This window comes from Theropithecus gelada, chromosome 10 (assembly GCF_003255815.1).
Source record: "Theropithecus gelada isolate Dixy chromosome 10, Tgel_1.0, whole genome shotgun sequence".
Taxonomy (NCBI): domain Eukaryota; kingdom Metazoa; phylum Chordata; class Mammalia; order Primates; family Cercopithecidae; genus Theropithecus; species Theropithecus gelada.
This window is the reverse complement of record NC_037678.1, coordinates 10,372,703-10,389,637: the sequence shown is the minus strand read 5'-3', so window position 1 is coordinate 10,389,637 and position 16,935 is coordinate 10,372,703. Positions and strand designations below refer to the sequence as shown.

The 16,935-nt window shown below is 42.1% G+C and overlaps 1 protein-coding gene across 5 annotated transcripts in view; it reads left to right on the top strand.

The window, feature by feature from the left end:
- The window catches only part of TNRC6B (trinucleotide repeat containing 6B), a 302,194-nt gene that overhangs the window by 127,527 nt on the left and 157,732 nt on the right, over positions 1-16,935 (top strand). For 2 of the 5 annotated variants that reach the window (XM_025398887.1, XM_025398886.1), the window contains exon 1: positions 13,785-14,000. The exons of the other annotated variants lie outside the window; for them this stretch is intronic. In XM_025398887.1, the coding sequence (XP_025254672.1) occupies positions 13,996-14,000 (5 nt within the window). In that variant the 5' untranslated portion in view covers positions 13,785-13,995. Of the gene's footprint in view, positions 1-13,784; positions 14,001-16,935 lie in introns of those variants that run through there. 5 annotated transcript variants of the gene reach the window in all.

Sequence of the window (16,935 nt, the reverse complement as noted above, 5' to 3'; positions counted from 1 at the left end):
AGAAAAGAAAAGAAAAGGGAGGCCGGGCGCGGTGGCTCAAGCCTGTAATCCCAGCACTTTGGGAGGCCGAGACGGGTGGATCACGAGGTCAGGAGATGGAGACCATCCTGGCTAATACGGTGAAACCCCGTCTCTACTAAAAAATATTTAAAAAACTAGCCGGGCGTGATGGCGGGCGCCTGTAGTCCCAGCTACTCAGGAGGCTGAGGCAGGAGAATGGCGTGAACCCAGGAGGCGGAGCTTGCAGTGAGCCGAGATCGCGCCACTGCACTCCAGCCAGGGGGACAGAGCAAGACTCCGTCTCAAAGGCCGGGCGCGGTGGCTCAAGCCTGTAATCCCAGCACTTTGGGAGACCGAGACGGGCGGATCACGAGGTCAGGAGATCGAGACCATCCTGGCTAACATGGTGAAACCCCGTCTCTACTAAAAATACAAAAAAAACTAGCCGGGCGAGGTGGCGGGCGCCTGTAGTCCCAGCTACTCGGGAGGCTGAGGCAGGAGAATGGCATAAACCTGGGAGACAGAGCTTGCAGTGAGCTGAGATCCGGCCACTGTACTCCAGCCTGGGTGACAGAGCGAGACTCTGTCTCAAAAAAAAAAAAAAAAGACTCCGTCTCAAAAAAAAAAAAAAGAAAAAGAAAAGAAAAGGGTAACTTTAATAGATATGTGTTTCACAATTTTATTTATTTATTGTATTTTATTTCATAAATAAGAGGGGAGGGGAGGCTCAAGGCAGAAAAGATCGGGTTAAAGCTTTATGCTAGATCTTTGGCTCCATGAGGATGGATTTCTGTTGTCTTGGTCACTGCCTAGAGAAGTGCCTGGCACAAAAAGCATCTATAAATATATGTTGAATGAATAAGTTCCCATCGACTGTCAACAATCCCTCTTCTATACACTCACTTTGAAATCTGAGGTGGTGTTATTAAAAAGCCTAATTCCAGAATATTTTATCTGTTATCAGCAGAAGAAAAGTACATTGAAGCACTTTGGGAGGCCCAGGCAGGTGGATCACTTGAGGTCAGGAGTTCAAGACTAGCCTGACTAGCATGGTGAAACCCCATCTCTACTAAAAAGGAAAAAAAATACAAAAATTAGCTAGGTGTGGTGGTGGGCTCCTGTAATCCCAGCTACTCAGGAGGCTGAGGCAGGAGAGTCACTTGAACCTGGGAGGCAGAGGTTGCAGTAAGCAAAGACCACAGCACTGCAGTCTAGCCTGGGCGACAGATTGAGACTCTGCCTTAAAAAAAAAAAAAAAAAAAAAAGGGTTGCCAGGCGTGGTAGCTCAAGCCTGTAATCCCAGCACTTTGGGAGGCTGAGACAGGCGGATCACGAGGTCAGGAGATCGAGACCATCCTGGCTAACATGGTGAAACCCTGTCTCTACTAAAAAATACAAAAAACTAGCCGGGCGAGGTGGCAGGTGCCTGTAGTCCCAGCTACTTGGGAGGCTGAGGCAGGAGAATGGCTTAAACCCAGGAGGCGGAGCTTGCAGTGAGCTGAGATCCAACCACTGCACTCCAGCCTGGGTGACAGAGCAAGACTCCGTTTCAAAAAAAAAAAAAAAAAAAAAGGCATTGTTAACATTGTTACACCTTTTTCTTTTTAAATTATTATTATTATTTTTTGGCCAGGCATGGGGGCTCATGCCTGTAACCCCAGCACTTTGGGAGGCAGAGGCAGGCAGATCACCTGAGGTTGGGAGTCTAAGACCAGCCTGACCAACATGGAGAAACCCTGTCTCTACTACAAATACAAAATTAGCTGGGCATGGTGGCACATGCCTGTAATCCCAGCTACTAGGGAGACTGAGGCAGGAGAATCACTTGAACCTGGAAGGCGGAGGTTGTCATGAGCTGAGATCACGCCATTGCATTCCAGCCTGATCAACAACAGCGAAACTGTCTCAAGAGCGAAACTGTCCGTTTCCTGAAGTGGAATCTCACTCTACCCAGGCTGGAGTGCAGTGACACGATCTTGGCTCACTCACTGCAACCTCCGCCTCCCAGGTTCAAGCTATTCTCCTGCCTCAGCCTCCCAAGTAGCTGAGATTACAGAAGCCCACCACCACACCTGGCTAATTTTTGTATTTTTAGTAGAGACAGAGTTTCAGCGTGTTGGCCAGGCTGGTCTCAAACTCCTGACCTCCGATGATCCGTCCACCTCAGCCTCTCAAAGTGCTGGGATTACAGGTGTGAGTCACTGCACCCACCCCACCCACCTTTTTTTTTTTCTTGAGACAGGGTCTCACTTTGTCACCCAGGCAGTGCAATGGTGCAATCTGGGCTCACTGCAGCCTCAACCAAAAAAAATTGTTTTTGAGACAGGGTCTCTCACTGTCACCCAGGTTGGAGTACAGTGGCATGGTCATGGCTTATTGCAGCCTCCACCTCCTAGACTCAAGCGATCCTCCCACGTTAGCCTCTGGAGTAGCTAGTACTACAGGCACACACAACCATGCCTGGCTAATTTTTTTTTGTTTTTAGTAGAAACAAGGCCTGACTATGTTGCCAGGCTGGTCTTGAATTCCTGGGCTCAAGCAGTTCTCCCACCTCAGCCTCCCAAAGTGCTTGTATTACAGGCATGAGCCACCATGCCCAGTCATCAACTTTAGATTCAGTTTTTTCTTGAATATGTTCCAACAGACCTGATTTTATCACTGTTCTCCTTAAGCATCCTACTTAAGACCATCCTGGCTAACACGATGAAACCCCGTCTCTACTAAAAACCAAAAAATTATCCGGGTGTGGTGGCGGGCGCCTGTAGTCCCAACTACTCGGGAGGCTGAGGCAGGAGACTGGCGTGAACCCAGGAGGCAGAGCTTGCAGTGAGCCAAGATCGCACCACTGCATTCCAGCCTGGGCGACAGAGTGAGACTCCGTCTCAAAAATCAATCAATCAATAAATAAAATAAAGAACTTCCTGAGACTGCGTAATTTATAAAGGAAAGAGGTTTAATTGATTCACACATCCACATAGCTGGGGAGGCCTCAGGAAACTTCCAGCCATGGCGTAAGGGAAAGCAAACATGTCCTTCTTCATTTGGCGGCAGAAAGGAGAAGTGCTGAGCAATGGGGGAAAAGCCCCTTCTATAACCATCACATCTCGTGAGAACTCACTATCACAAGAACAGCAGGAGGGTAACCACCCCCATGATTCAGTTACCTCCCACTGGGTCCCTCCCACAACACATGGGGATTATAGGAACTACAAGATGAGATTTGGGTGGGGACACAGCCAAACTGTATCAGCCAGTTATCAGTTATTGTTTGTTTGTTTGTTTGTTTGTTTTCTTTCAGAAAATGCCTTTCCAACCAAGCCTGAACCTTTTCTTTGCTTCCAAGGGCCTCCCTAAGATGCTATTAGCCTATCTATGCATATTTTCAAAGGAACTTCTGCTCCTGCCAGGGGCCCTGCTGAAGGTCTTCCACGAAAGTCTGGTTTCCTTCTGCCTTACATGCCTCTGGGCAGGCAAAGAAATCCTTCTTTCTGACTAGCTGCAAATCTGACTTTTGTGGGAATACTCTTTAAGAAAAAGCAAATTAATTTCAAAGACAAAACTAGGTTCAAAAGTGAATATTTACAAAGAGGAGATAAATCACAAAAATGGCAACTTAAAAAAATTAAATACCAAAAATTCAGAAAAACAATGTAATATTTGTATTAATTGGTTGCCTAACACATGGCTGTGAAACGTTTTTACCTACATTTTTTGGCTGTGCTATACTCTTTGATCATCCCTCCCTATTCTGTGATATTTTCTAAAAAGAGAATAGGTAAATAATTCAGTGCTTCCTATAGCATGGTTTACCAAAATGTGTTTTTTTGTGATTAATTAGATAAGTTCCATTCAGCCTCACAACTGGTTACTGGTAACATTATATAAATGTGTAAAATTGTTGGCAGGGCACGGTGGCTCATGCCTGTAATCCCAGCACTCTGGGAGGCCGAAGTGGGCAGATCACAAGGTCAGGAGTTTGAGACCAGCCTGGCCAACATGATAAAACCCTGTCTCTACTAAAAATCCAAAAATTAGCTGAGCATGGTAGCACACATATGTAATCCCAGCTACTCAGGAGGCTAAGGCAGGAGAATCGCTTGAACCAGGGAAGTGGAGGATGCAGTGAGCTGAGGTCGTGTCACCACACTCCAGCCTGGGCAACAGAGTAAGACTTTGTCACAAAAAAAAAAAAAAAAAAAAAAATTGTTAGCAATTTTGGGAAAACCTCTATTGAGTATCTTTTATATATGCACTATGAAATTGCCGGGCTTCACTGTTTCTTGTACATTGGCTAATCTGAAATAGCCTTTGAATTGACATATGTATATCACAACATAATTTGGCCCTGCATATTTCTGTCGTGATACAGAGTGAGTTCACCTATTAACAGCTCTTTGTACATTGATGGTTAACATTATCTCAGCCATACACAGGTTCATGAAAGCCACATACATTTAGTTTATTCCATTGAACCCAAAACAAAGGTATCCTCAACTTAAGGTCTCCTTAGGGGATCTCCAGAATGGCTGAAGTCACTCTTAAGTCCACTGACACAAAGGGAACCATACTGGCAAGAAAGCTGGTATGGAAGGACAAATACTATTAATATATAATTCCATTTATCCAAGGTACTTAGAGCAGTCAGTTTAGAGACAGAAAGTAGAATGGTGGTTGCCAGGGGCTGAGGGAAGGGGTAAAAATGAAGTTGTTGTTTAATGTGCACAGAATTTCAGATTTGCAAGATGTAAAAGTTTTGGAGATCTGTTGCACAGCAGAGTGAATATACATAACGCTACTGAACTATACACTTAAAAATGGTTAAGATGATCGATTTTATGTGTTTTTTAATTTTTTTTTACCACAGTAAAAATTTTTGGGCCACGTGCCATGGCTCAATCCCAGCACTTTGGAGGCCAAGGTGGGAGGGTTATTTGAGCCCAAAATTCGAGACCAGCATGGGCAACATGGTGAGATCCCCATTGCTACCAAAAAAAAAAAAAGCTCATCATGGTGGTGGATGCCTGTAGTCCTAGCTACTTGGGAGGCTGAGTTTGAGACAGGAGGACTGCTTGAACCTGGCAGTTTGAGGCTGTAGTGAGCCATGATTGTGCCACTGCCCTCTAGCCGGGGCAACAGAGCGAGACCTTGTCTCCAAAAACAAAAAACAGTAACCAAAAAATAAGGGATAATTGGGCACTTTGTTAGGATCCCTCCTAGAGCTTTAGGAGGAGCCCATGAAATTGAGGGGCCTGCAGCTTAAATTAGCTTCAGAGCAAAGCAAATCTGTTTCAACCATTCTGGTCCTATCTATCTGCTGACACCCAACTGATCTAAGCTGTAGTGCCTCCATTTTCAAATTCATCTCTCTTAGAGCACAACCATGCAGTTAATAATTTTATCTTACACTTTTTTGTTGACTGCCTCATGCATATGTCTTATCTTTGAACTGTAGGATACGTGTTGTCTTCCTTTACAGCCTAAAAGTACCTAGGCTCATAGTATTCATCCATTCATTCCTTTGCTTATTTGTTCATTCATTCAGCAATATTAATTGAATTTCTCTTCTGCGCTAGACCCAGAAATAAAAGCTACATACCCTGCCCTCTTAAGGTTCATTGCTTAGAGGGGGAAACGCCAAGTAAGTGGTTAACCATAATAGGCTATGAAGGTGCTGCTTTGGAGGTATGTACGAGGTGCCTTGGAACACAGATGGGAGTACTGGACTCACAGCCTGGAGTGTCAAGAAAGGCTTCCTCCAAATGCAGATTTAACTTTTGAGGTTCGATTCTAAGGAATTTGAGAAAAACTGTTCCCTAAAAGACCTGCTAGCATTCTAACTTAAATAGAACATTCTATTTTGTAACTGAATCCAGAGATTGTTGGATTTAGGTTGCATTGGAGATCTAACATAGTTTGGCTATTATTTCTATCTTCTGACTTTGTTGGGAGTAAGAATAGCAGAAATGCTTAGCTCTCCCATTGACATTTTTTCTTGTCAGCCTACCTCCTTGTCCTGGTTTGGTAGTACCGAAGTTGATAAAACTTGGAAAAGCCTTTGCCTTTCCTAGGTTCTCTACATGGCAAACTCCTACTCATTCTTTGAGACTCAGTTCAAACTCTCACCTCCTTCCCTGTGAAATCTTTTCTTGTTCTCCCAGCAGTTACCCTTTTTATTGCCACAGCACAGCCATGTTATATCTCTATTTATACTTTCATTATGATACTTTGCTATATTTTAATTATGGATTAAAATGCTTCTCTGTCCTTTGAAGTGTTATTAATCATTTTTGTATGCCCCTGGTCTAGTCCTGGCATACAAATAAGGATTGTTGTGCCACAAATAAGGATTGTTGACTTTGTGAATGAATGGTGAGTCCAGAGTTTGGAGTCTTCTTTTTTTTTTTTTTTTGGAGACGGAGTCTTGCTGTGTCGCCAGACTAAAGTGCAGTGGCGCAATCCCGGGTTACTGCAGTCTGCCTCCCGGGTTCAAGCTATTCTCCTCCCTCAGCCTCCCAAGTAGTTGGGATTACAGGCACGTACCACCACACCCAACTAATTTTTGTATTTTTAGTAGAGATGAGGTTTCACCATGTTAGCCAGGATGGTCTCGATCTCCTGACCTCATGATCCACCCACCTTGGCCTCCCAAAGTGCTGAGATCACAGGCGTGAGCCACCACACCCAGCCTGGAGTCTTATTTTTGAATGAATTGATTGGCCTTATGATAGTTCATGGTCACAAGATTACATACTTAACAAGTACCAATTATCTTACAGTAGAATCACTTCTGCCTTCAAAATATACTGCGTACTTACATACTTTTCTCCACCTCCACTGCCCAGCTGGCTCTGTCTACCCACCCTCTCTCACCTAGACGACCACGGTGGCTTTCTGACTTTTCTTCCTACTTCTCTTGATCTTTGGTAGTATATTCTCCATACAGAAACCAGGAAGAGCTTCTGGAAACACAAATCTGATTGTGTCTCTACCAAAGTGGTTTTAAGACCTCCAAGGGTCCTTAGCATACTCATATTAGGAGGTTTTGAAGTCTTCATCTCATGTTTATAGGAAAAATTAAAAGGTACTCACAACCGTATTAAATATGTAGACATATTCCATATTAAATATGTGGATTTATCTATTTTTTTTTTTTTTGCTGTCACATTTTAAAAGAATTTTTCATAATTCTGCTTCTGAAATTCTTCGGCTACAAGTAACTAATTTAATTCATAAGTATCTCAGACTTCTAGGCTGGGCGCAGTGGCTCACGCCTATAATCCCAGCACTTTGGGAGGCCAAGGCGGGTGGATCATGAGGTCAGGAGATCGAGACCATCCTGGCTAACACAGTGAAACCCTGTCTCTACTAAAAATACAAAAAATTAGCCGGGCGTGGTTGTGGGCGCCTGTAGTCCCAGCTACTTGGGAGGCTGAGGCAGGAGAATGGCGTGAACCTGGGAGGCAGAGCTTGCAGTGAGCAGAAATGGCATCACTGCACTCCAGCCTGGGCTACAGAGCGAGACTCTGTCTCAAAAAAAAAAAAAAAAAACTCAGACTTCTTAACAGGTAACATATTTAGGGGCTGGGCATGGTGACTTAGGCCTATAATCCCAGCACTTTGGGAGTTTGAGGCAGGAGGATTGCTTGAGCCCAGAAGCTGGAGATCAGCCTGAGCAACATGGTGAAACCCCGTCTACAAAAAATTGAAAAAGTATCTGTGCATGGTGGCACACACCTCTGATCTCAGCTACTTGGGAGGCTGAGGCAGGAGAATCGCTTGAGCCCAAAAGGTTGAAGCTGTGGTGAGCCATGTTTGTGTTACTGCATTCTAGCCTGGGCAACACGGCGAGACCCTATCTCAAGGGGGTAAAAAAAAAAAAATATATATATATATATATATATTCCTATACATACATAAACATACATACATGTATATGTGTTATATAAAATGTTCATCACATTTGAAAACTGTTTGGGTGAGGGGGAAGGGACAAGATGGAGGAAGGTGAACAAGATGGAGCAGTCCCTGTTGTTTCCGGGTTCTTCATCACAGATTTTCCCGTGCCGGGGAAAAATTCCCGCGCCCGGGAAAAGAACCAAATCAACTGAGCATGCGCAGAGTGACGTCAAGCCGAGGACACCGAAATTCAAGAAGCCACTCCTACACACACGCCCCAAACTCCTCCCCCTCCAGCTCCAGGCATAGAAGTCCGCTGCCCGTAAGCGCCGGTGTGACTTCCTCGGCACATTCGTGGACCGGGGAACCTCACCCTAGAGCGCCGGCCCGACTTCCCTGGCCCCCCACACCTGAGGACCAGAGAACTTCGCCTGAGAGTGTGTGCATATTTGCAATAAAAGACTGCCACTTTCTTATGTACTTTGGCCTCATGTTTAATTATTTAGCGCTCCTAAATTAAATGAAACAAAACAAAAACAATTCTCTTTGCAAAAATTCCTATGCATACATATATATAAACAAAAATATACATATATACCTATATATGACACATACACCTGTATATGTATATATACATCTACACCTATGTGTATATATACACATATATACCTATATGTATGTTTATATGTTTAGGTTAGGGTTAGGGTTAGGCTGGAGTGCAGTGGCACGATCTCGGCTCACTGCAATCTCTGCTTTGCGATTCAAGCGATTCTCCTGCCTCAGCCTCCCGAGTAGCTGAGATTGTAGGTGCATGCCACCATTCCCGGCTAATGTATTGTATTTTTAGTAGAGACAGGGTTTCACCATGTTAGCCAGCGTGGTTTTGATCTCCTGACCTTGTGATCCACCTGTCTCGGCCTACCAAATGCTGGGATTACAGGTGTGAGCCACCACGCCTGGCCATAAATGCTAAATTTAACAATGAATGGGACTGCTGAGTGGTTATATTTAAAGGACATTTAAGCATTTATTAATTTTTTTGGTTACAATTTTTTGTTTGTATTTTGAACTTGTATTTTTTTTTTAGATCCCAAACATTTTTCTAAGTCTCTGAAAAGCTTATAGACCCTAGGCATTCAGTGGAAAGCAACTAATGGATAAAATGGCGCTGTTCGTTGACCTGCTGAAAGCTCTTCTGTGACTTTCCACTATTCCAAAAGTGAAATCTTTACTGTGGACTGAAGGACTCAGTATGATCTAGCTCTTCCTACCTCTTGAGATTCGTTTCATGACTCTATCCCCTGCTCACAGGTCCTAGCCTCCTGATCATTTCTCTTGTTCATTGACCACTCAAACATTTGCTTTTCTTTTCTTTTCTTTTTTTTTTTTTTTAGATGGAGTCTCTCTCTGTTACCCAGGCTGGAGTGCAGTAGTGCGATCTCAGCTCACTGCAACCTCTGCCTCCTGGGTTCAGGTGATTCTCACACCTCAGCCTTCCGAGTGGCTGGGATTACAGGCATGCCACCATGCCTGGCTAATTTTTTATTTTTTATTTTTTTAAAATTTTTAGTAGAGATGGGGTTTCACCATATTGGCCAGGCTGGCCTCGAACTCCCGACCTCAAGAGGTCCGCCTGTCTTGGCCTCTCAAAGTTCTGGGATTACAGGCGTGAGCCACCGCGCCCAGCCTAAACATTTGCTTTTCAACTCAGCTTAAATGTCGCTCCTGAGAAAAGCTTTCCCTGTGCACCTTATCTAAAGTGAGCCTCTCTCAGTTATTCTATATCCTATCAAACTGCTTATTCTCTTCTCACTGAGTTCCTTCTCCTGTGAGGATGTCAGCTCCATATAGACGAGAACCTTTTGCTTCACTGCTGCATCCCTAGCACTTAGCACAGAGTCTGATGGGGAAAGTACTTAGTACATATTTATTGAACAAATGAAGATTAATGTTAATAGCTAGTTTAACTGTCCTTGTATGGTTGTAATTTAACCATCCTTGTATTGTTGGTGTAGTAGTGTTGGTGTAAAGCCTACGTGGTCATAATGAATTATTCTCTTAAAACTACTCAGTTCTATCTGAAAATATTTTACTTAGTATTTTTGCTCTGTCTTCACCAGTGAACATTAGTTTTATTTTTTGTACCATCTTAGTCCAAATGCATATCAGGAATATGTTAGCCTCATGGAAAAAAGTAGGAAGCTTTTCCTTTTATTCTTATGCCTCCTGGAACAGTAGGGATAACATGGAAATTATCTGTTCAATAAGAGTTAGATGGCATTCACCTAGAAAATTGGGCTTGCTGTTGTTTTAGTGGCTCATTCTTTGAAGATCTTAGAGATTTCTGCTATGGGTTGTTGCTCCCCTAATTTTTCTTGAGTTGATTTTGGTAACTTCTGTTTTCTTTGACTATCATCCATCTTATTTAATCTTCAAGTTTATTTACGTAAAGTTACATATAATTCTAGCATGATTTAAAAGATTTTCTCTAAATCTGCAGTTATGATATCCTCTTCTCAGCCCTAATGTTTGTGACTTCTCTCTTTTAATTGATCAGATTTTTGACAGAATTATCTACATTTATTTAATTGTTTAAAACAAAATACAGTTTTGGGTTTTATTCAGTTTACTCTGTTTTTGTGTTTTCTTTTTTTTTTGGCTGTTACTTTATATCTGTGCCCAAAAACAAAATGTGTATATATATCATATATGATACATGAGATACATATATCATATATACCATATATATCATATTATATATATTTTTTAATCTGTCGCCAAGGCTGGAGTACAGTGGTGTGATCTCAGCTCACTGCAGCTTTGACTTCCCAGGCTCAAGTGATCCTCCCACCTCAGCCTCCAGAGTAGCTAGGACCACAGGCATACCCCACCAAGCCTGGCTAATTTAAAAAATTTTTTTGTAGAGGCAAGATCTCACTATGTTTGTTGCCCGGTCTCAAACTCTTGGGCTCAAGCAGTCCTCTAACTTTGGCTGCACTCCAGCCTGGGCGACAGAGCGAGACTCCCTCTCAAAAAAAATAAATAAATAAAAATATCAATAATAATTTTTATTACTTTGTATCCTTACCTCATAATATAATTTTAAAACATTGTCTAATTGTTAATATGAAAAAAGTATAATAAATCTATCACAGAATCTATTATGCCTGGAAACAGAAGGAAGAAATAATGTATTTATTGCACTTGTTTCTTTTTTTTTTGTTTTTTTTTTTTTTTTGAGACGGAGTCTCGCTCTGTCGCCCTGGCTGGAGTGCAGTGGCCGGATCTCAGCTCCCTGCAAGCTCCGCCTCCCGGGTTCCCACCATTCTCCTGCCTCAGCCTCCTGAGTAGCTGGGACTACAGGCGCCTGCCACCTTGCCTGGCTAGTTTTTTGTATTTCTTTTAGTAGAGACGGGGTTTCACCGTGTTAGCCAGGATGGTCTTGATCTCCTGACCTCGTGATCCACCCGTCTCGGCCTCCCAAAGTGCTGGGATTACAGGCTTGAGCCACCGCGCCCTGCCTTGCACTTGTTTCTTTTAGATAAACGATTAGACTAACTACACTGAATTTAGAGGTGTTGCATAGAAAAGATGATCTGGAGGTTAAGGAAAAAGTATTCAGTGGCCGGGTGCAAACATTTTAAATATAATATTGGTTCTAATTTCAAATAATATGATGATATATATATTATAATATATATATATATAGGAAAAGTTTGTTTCCAAACTTTTCATACAGTTTGCTGTTTAACACTTACAAGGCAACACATTTGTATACAATAATATTCTACACTGGGGAATGGAACTTAGCAAAGTTCAGTTTCATAAAGAAAGCATGTCCATCACAAATTAAAACAAGGTGGATGTTCAGTCTCCATACATTTTTACAAATCGAGCCTGCTACAACTTTCAGTAACTCATCTGGAAGGTATTGGAAGGATAAAAATAGACTAAATAATCAGAATTTCCATTCTAGGAGTTTCCTGCTTTTTCCTGCATCTCAGCTGTAAGTGCAGGGCTTGGCTATTCCACTCAGTGCCACGCAAAGACAGTGGAAGCTTGTTAAGCCACAGCTATTCAGGCTGCCAGATTGTCCAGGCATTGGCCTTGGCCTGCCCTGAAACAGCTCTTTTCCTGTCCTCATATCTGAGTGGAAAAAGCAAAGGCAGGCGACTGTATATAGACCCAGAAGCCAGGATGACAACAAGTGTATGGGATTTTACAGGCATTCATAGGTTCCTTTTCAAGGAAAGCCGGGTTTCTAGAATCTGTCAGTTGTTTGCTGGCTGGCACAGCAGCCCAGTTTATGGGAGAAGCACACTGGGGAATCCTCCCTTTTCTGGCTTATAGAGATAGGTGGAGTCAATAGTCACAGGGCACTCTCATGCGCTTTTTACCATTTTAGTTACTTTCTTTCCTGAAGCTGTCCTTAAAACATAGATGAATGCGAGTTTCTGGGAACTGTGTGACCCTCATTCCCCTAAATTGTTTATATTCAGGTGGCAGGTTTCCTCCTACTCAGCCCAGCCCTTCTGAATAGGGTCCAAGTCATAGATTTATTCATTTATTTAGCTCCTACGTGGGGTTTGGTGTGGAGCCTCACAGAGCAATGAAGACGTGATATTTTTCCTTACACAGTTTACAGTCTACTGAGGAGGACTAATGTTAAACACATTCTTTCGTAAATACTAAATTGCAATTATGACCATTGCTCTAAAGTAGTAAAAGATATTATGGGAGTGTTAACAGGAGGACCTGGTCTGGACTGCGAAGGTCAAGAAGCCTTCCCAGCGTGGAGGCGAACTTTTGAGATGGCCGGGAAAAAATGAACGGAACTATTCAAAGAAAGCAGCCAAGTGCAGAGTTTCGGAGGTGAAAGAAACCAAAGATACCATCTAGCAAAGCCCAATCTCCGCTCGCTTACAAATGAGAAAACTGAGGCCAGGGAGGGTGGGAGGGTGGGTAAGGGACTGACTTACTTGCTGTTAGCACTGAAGTTACACAGCCTGTGAGCCACAGGGCTGGAGATGCAAACCGAGCTTGGGTTTCTTAGGTGGGTAGGAATGGAGATGTATATGGGAAGGAGAAGGGATTAGGAGTGGTGGAAACCAAGTAGGTTTTAATTTAATGCCTAGTCTCCCTCAGCTGCAGAGCTACCTCCTGCGGTGGGGGAGGGGATTAAAGATGACTCAGACCTGCCCTAGCCCAGAGAAACTCCGTTTGCAATGTTGAAGCATAGTTTTTATTTGGGTTTGGGGGAGGAGGTACTGAACACACATACAGGCAAAACAGTAAGTGTAGAGTTCAGAATTGGGAGACCAGTTCCTCTTCTGCAGCTGTTTAGCTGTGCAATTTGGGATAAGTCACTTAACCTTTCTGAATTGCAGCTCAGTTTATACTTTTGTGTGTTTCTTTCAGTCTTTTTCTATGCATTTTAGGAGCTTCTTAGAGATCAGTGGTGCCCTATATTTCACCTCAGTCTTTCAAAAGTAAAGTCTCTTGTTTGGTAGAGCTGTGTTTCAGCCCCTTGTACAGAGCAGTTTGCCAGCCTGTGCTTGCCCAAACATCTAGAGATTAACTAGCAAGCCAGCCAGGAGAAGATCCAGGAGCTGTAAGAATCGTTAGCAACTGAGCATATTTCTATAAACCAATAAAGGTTTTTCTGTTTTGTTCATCTGTTACCCTTATGCTGTTGCCACTTTCACATGCAATGTCTGTAGGCGGAGAGTATGAGATAACAGCATTTCACAAATGAAAGTGAGTGGAAAAGGACTGCTTCTCCTTTAAGGCAGTCTCAGCTCCAGCTCCCTCCCCTTTCCTGATTGACAAACCTACCCGAAGTCACATGATCTGCCTCTATTTGAAGGTCACAAAAAGCTGCTTCCTTTAGAGACAGAGGGGGAGAGAGAGAGCAAGAGGGAGAGTGTGTGAGAGAGAGTTAGTTCAAGCCAAAATGGCCGACAGAGTCTCTGCTGGTTTCTGAATATTTAAAATACAAAAAAACAGATAGACAAAAAGAATTCATTTTTTGGACCTTTTTTCATTTCCATTTCTACCTTGTATGCCTCAATTTGCTGGATTTAAGCACTGCTGCACTTTATGAGGTTGGTAAATATTTTCAATTTTTTTAAACCAATTGATTTATATGGATCTTGTCTAACCGTTTTCACTGGTGGTGTTGCAAATCGACATTTGTCTAGCATGGAGACTGGCTTCAGACATTTCGTGGATCTGTGTAAATCAGACCCGTGATGTACTTTTGGTTCGGCATTTTAGAAATGGAAAAGACGTGGTAAAATATTTAGATTTTGAAGTGATTTAATTGCACTTTTAATGTATATGCAGATTTTCATCATCGTTTCTATCTTGCAATAAATGAAGCTGCGAGTAATTGGAAATTTGCTATTTAGAAAGAGGTTTTTAAAAAACACAGACCTCCTCCCTCCCCCCTTAAATCTGCTGCAAAAATTTGCATAAATATAAATGGGTTTGCATTCTTTCGGCTGCTAAGGCCGACAAAGGATCTGGGAGGGCAAGCCCTAGAACGGGAAAGCCTTTTTCTCTCTTTTTATTTTTTAAACTGGGCCCTCCTTCCTAGAGAGATGTAAAACCTAAAGTAAGACCTGATACATTTTAAACATCAGGTTGGGGGCGGGTGAACACCAGGAGGTTTGGGGTTTGTAGATTCCCCTGCTTGAAAACCTCCCAAGCAATATGTGGCTCACCCTCTCCTTTCTGCGCGCGCTCGTTTGCACTGGGTCTCTGTGTGTGTTCTCAAATGTGCAGCCAGATGCGCTTTTATTTTGATCGTGGATTCAACCAAAGGGTAGGACTGTGTTGTAAACATGGTGTTTTAAAGATATGAACAGCTATTCACCGCGATTAGAAATTATTTCTTTATCAGTTCTCCCTGTGTATTAGCCTTCTTCATTCCTCACGAAATAAAATTTTTGTTTAATTTTACACAGATGCATAACTGGGCTTTTCAGCATAAATTCATCGTGTGGGTGTGTGGTTGCCTGTTTCGGCCATGTATCCACTGCGAAGTGGTCATTTAGGGTCACATGTATAAGTAGCAGTCTATGTGATTGTTAGTAACCCCTGAAGCTGTGCAGTGCCTGAAGTTAAATTCCATTACTCCTAATGCAGGATTCTAGAAGCCTGAGAGCAGGGAGGAAAGAAAGCTGAAAACTTGCTTTCTCAGAGCCTCCTCCCCCTATCATTGTGAGAGTGTGATGTAATGCTTCTCGGTCTGGTGGGCTGAAAGGATTGTAGTTTGTGATGTGGCGGGTAAATTGCCCCCACCCCTGGGTAAATTACTCCACCCCCCTGAGCACATCCCTGGCTCTGAGAGGCCTTGTTTTCTTTTCTCTTTTTTTCCTAATTTGTATCCTCCTGATTTATGCTGTGGCATATTGGCATGAGAAAGAGACTGTTCTTCTAAATCTGTTACAAAGTAGAGTTTAGAAAAGGCATTTAAAATATGCAAATAGGTTGAATTGTCATATCCCCATCATTAAATATGTAGACGTGGATTAAAGCTAATTAAGCATAAATGGAATAATTTTGATCAGAAGGGAGCAGTGTTTTTTGTTGTTTCCTTTTTAATTAATCTAATTATGAGATGCTTACTGGGCCTGAAAGTGTTAAAAAAGATAAAGTGGAAAAAATGCTGGACCATTTTGAAAATTTGACAGTCTGGAAGAGGGTGTGTGGTGCTTTCAAAAGCTTTATTCACTCTTAAAATGGATTGGCCTCTTGTGCTGAAAATGGCCTGTTTCTTTGGGCCAATTGTGTGTAGATGAAGGGACTTTCACGCTAATTTAACAAAAAGACTTTCCATTTGAATGCATAAGATAATTAAAGCCCTCTGTCTCTAACAAGCAAGGATTTTATTATTTTAAAAAATTAATGTTGTTATGTTAGTAATGGTAATAAATACAGAAGTGACTGTTTAGATTCACTGTAAATTTTTTGATGATATAAACTCAGCTTTTGTGTAAGAAGGATTGGAAACATTACATTAAAGAGGTAGTCTGGAACAAAGTTGTCTCTAAATTTTTTAATGGCTTGAATTTAAAGGGAAAAGATAGAGAAATTACCTTAGTGATAGGAAGTGTTGCACTGTGGTAGACCTAAAGGAAAATCAGAGCTCTGATTTTTGTTGTTGTTTTTCTGAAAATGAAAGCACTTTTTGGGGGCTTTGCTTGTTAGATGATTCATTTTACACCTATTTCCTAAAGTTGGTCTTACTAAAGAGGAGAGAAAAACCTAGGGTTTGCATGTTTTGCCATTAGCTTGTTTTTGTGGACTGTGTAAACATATGAATGGCAGGTTAATTCAGTTTGCAGAGAGGAGGAACCAGAGCAGGGTACCTGCTCTCTTAGGCAGAACAGAGAATGATAGAATGAATGCCATTTGATTCTTTGAAATGTTTTTTGTAGATTTTCTTTTCCCCCAGATAATTAAAAGGTGAGATAAATAAGACCTTGCTTCACGTATGGGAAGCATTATGGCTCTGGTGAGTTGATAGCTCGACTGCCATTTTGGATCTCAGATCCTGCAGAACCAATCCTTCTGGCTCACCAACATGATGGTCATCCAGAAGGAAATGAAAATGGGTAATCAATTAAGTGTGCAGATGGATAGTATTTAATTTGTGCATTCTGTTGAAGTTGTCTTTCTGTGAGTGTTGTGAATTGAAGCTTTAAAAACTTTAAAGATGTGGCCCATATTATGAAGAGCAATATTCAGGGGTATTGGAACTTGCACGTTGTGGTTTTTACTTTTTAAAAATGAGATAGTGTATGCAGAGGAAGTTTCTTACTGGAGAAAGTGAATATAATCCCTATTAACTTCCCCACCCCCTAACCAATCCATATTTCCTAATGCTGGATCAACTAGTGATAATATCATAACACTACTCTGTCTCAGAAAAAAATGTCACAGGTTCATGACTGAAACATCACAAAAATTGGTAGCGTTCATCCGAAGTGGTATCTCAATTTTAAAGTGCTTTTCAGGCATTCCATCTGGTTG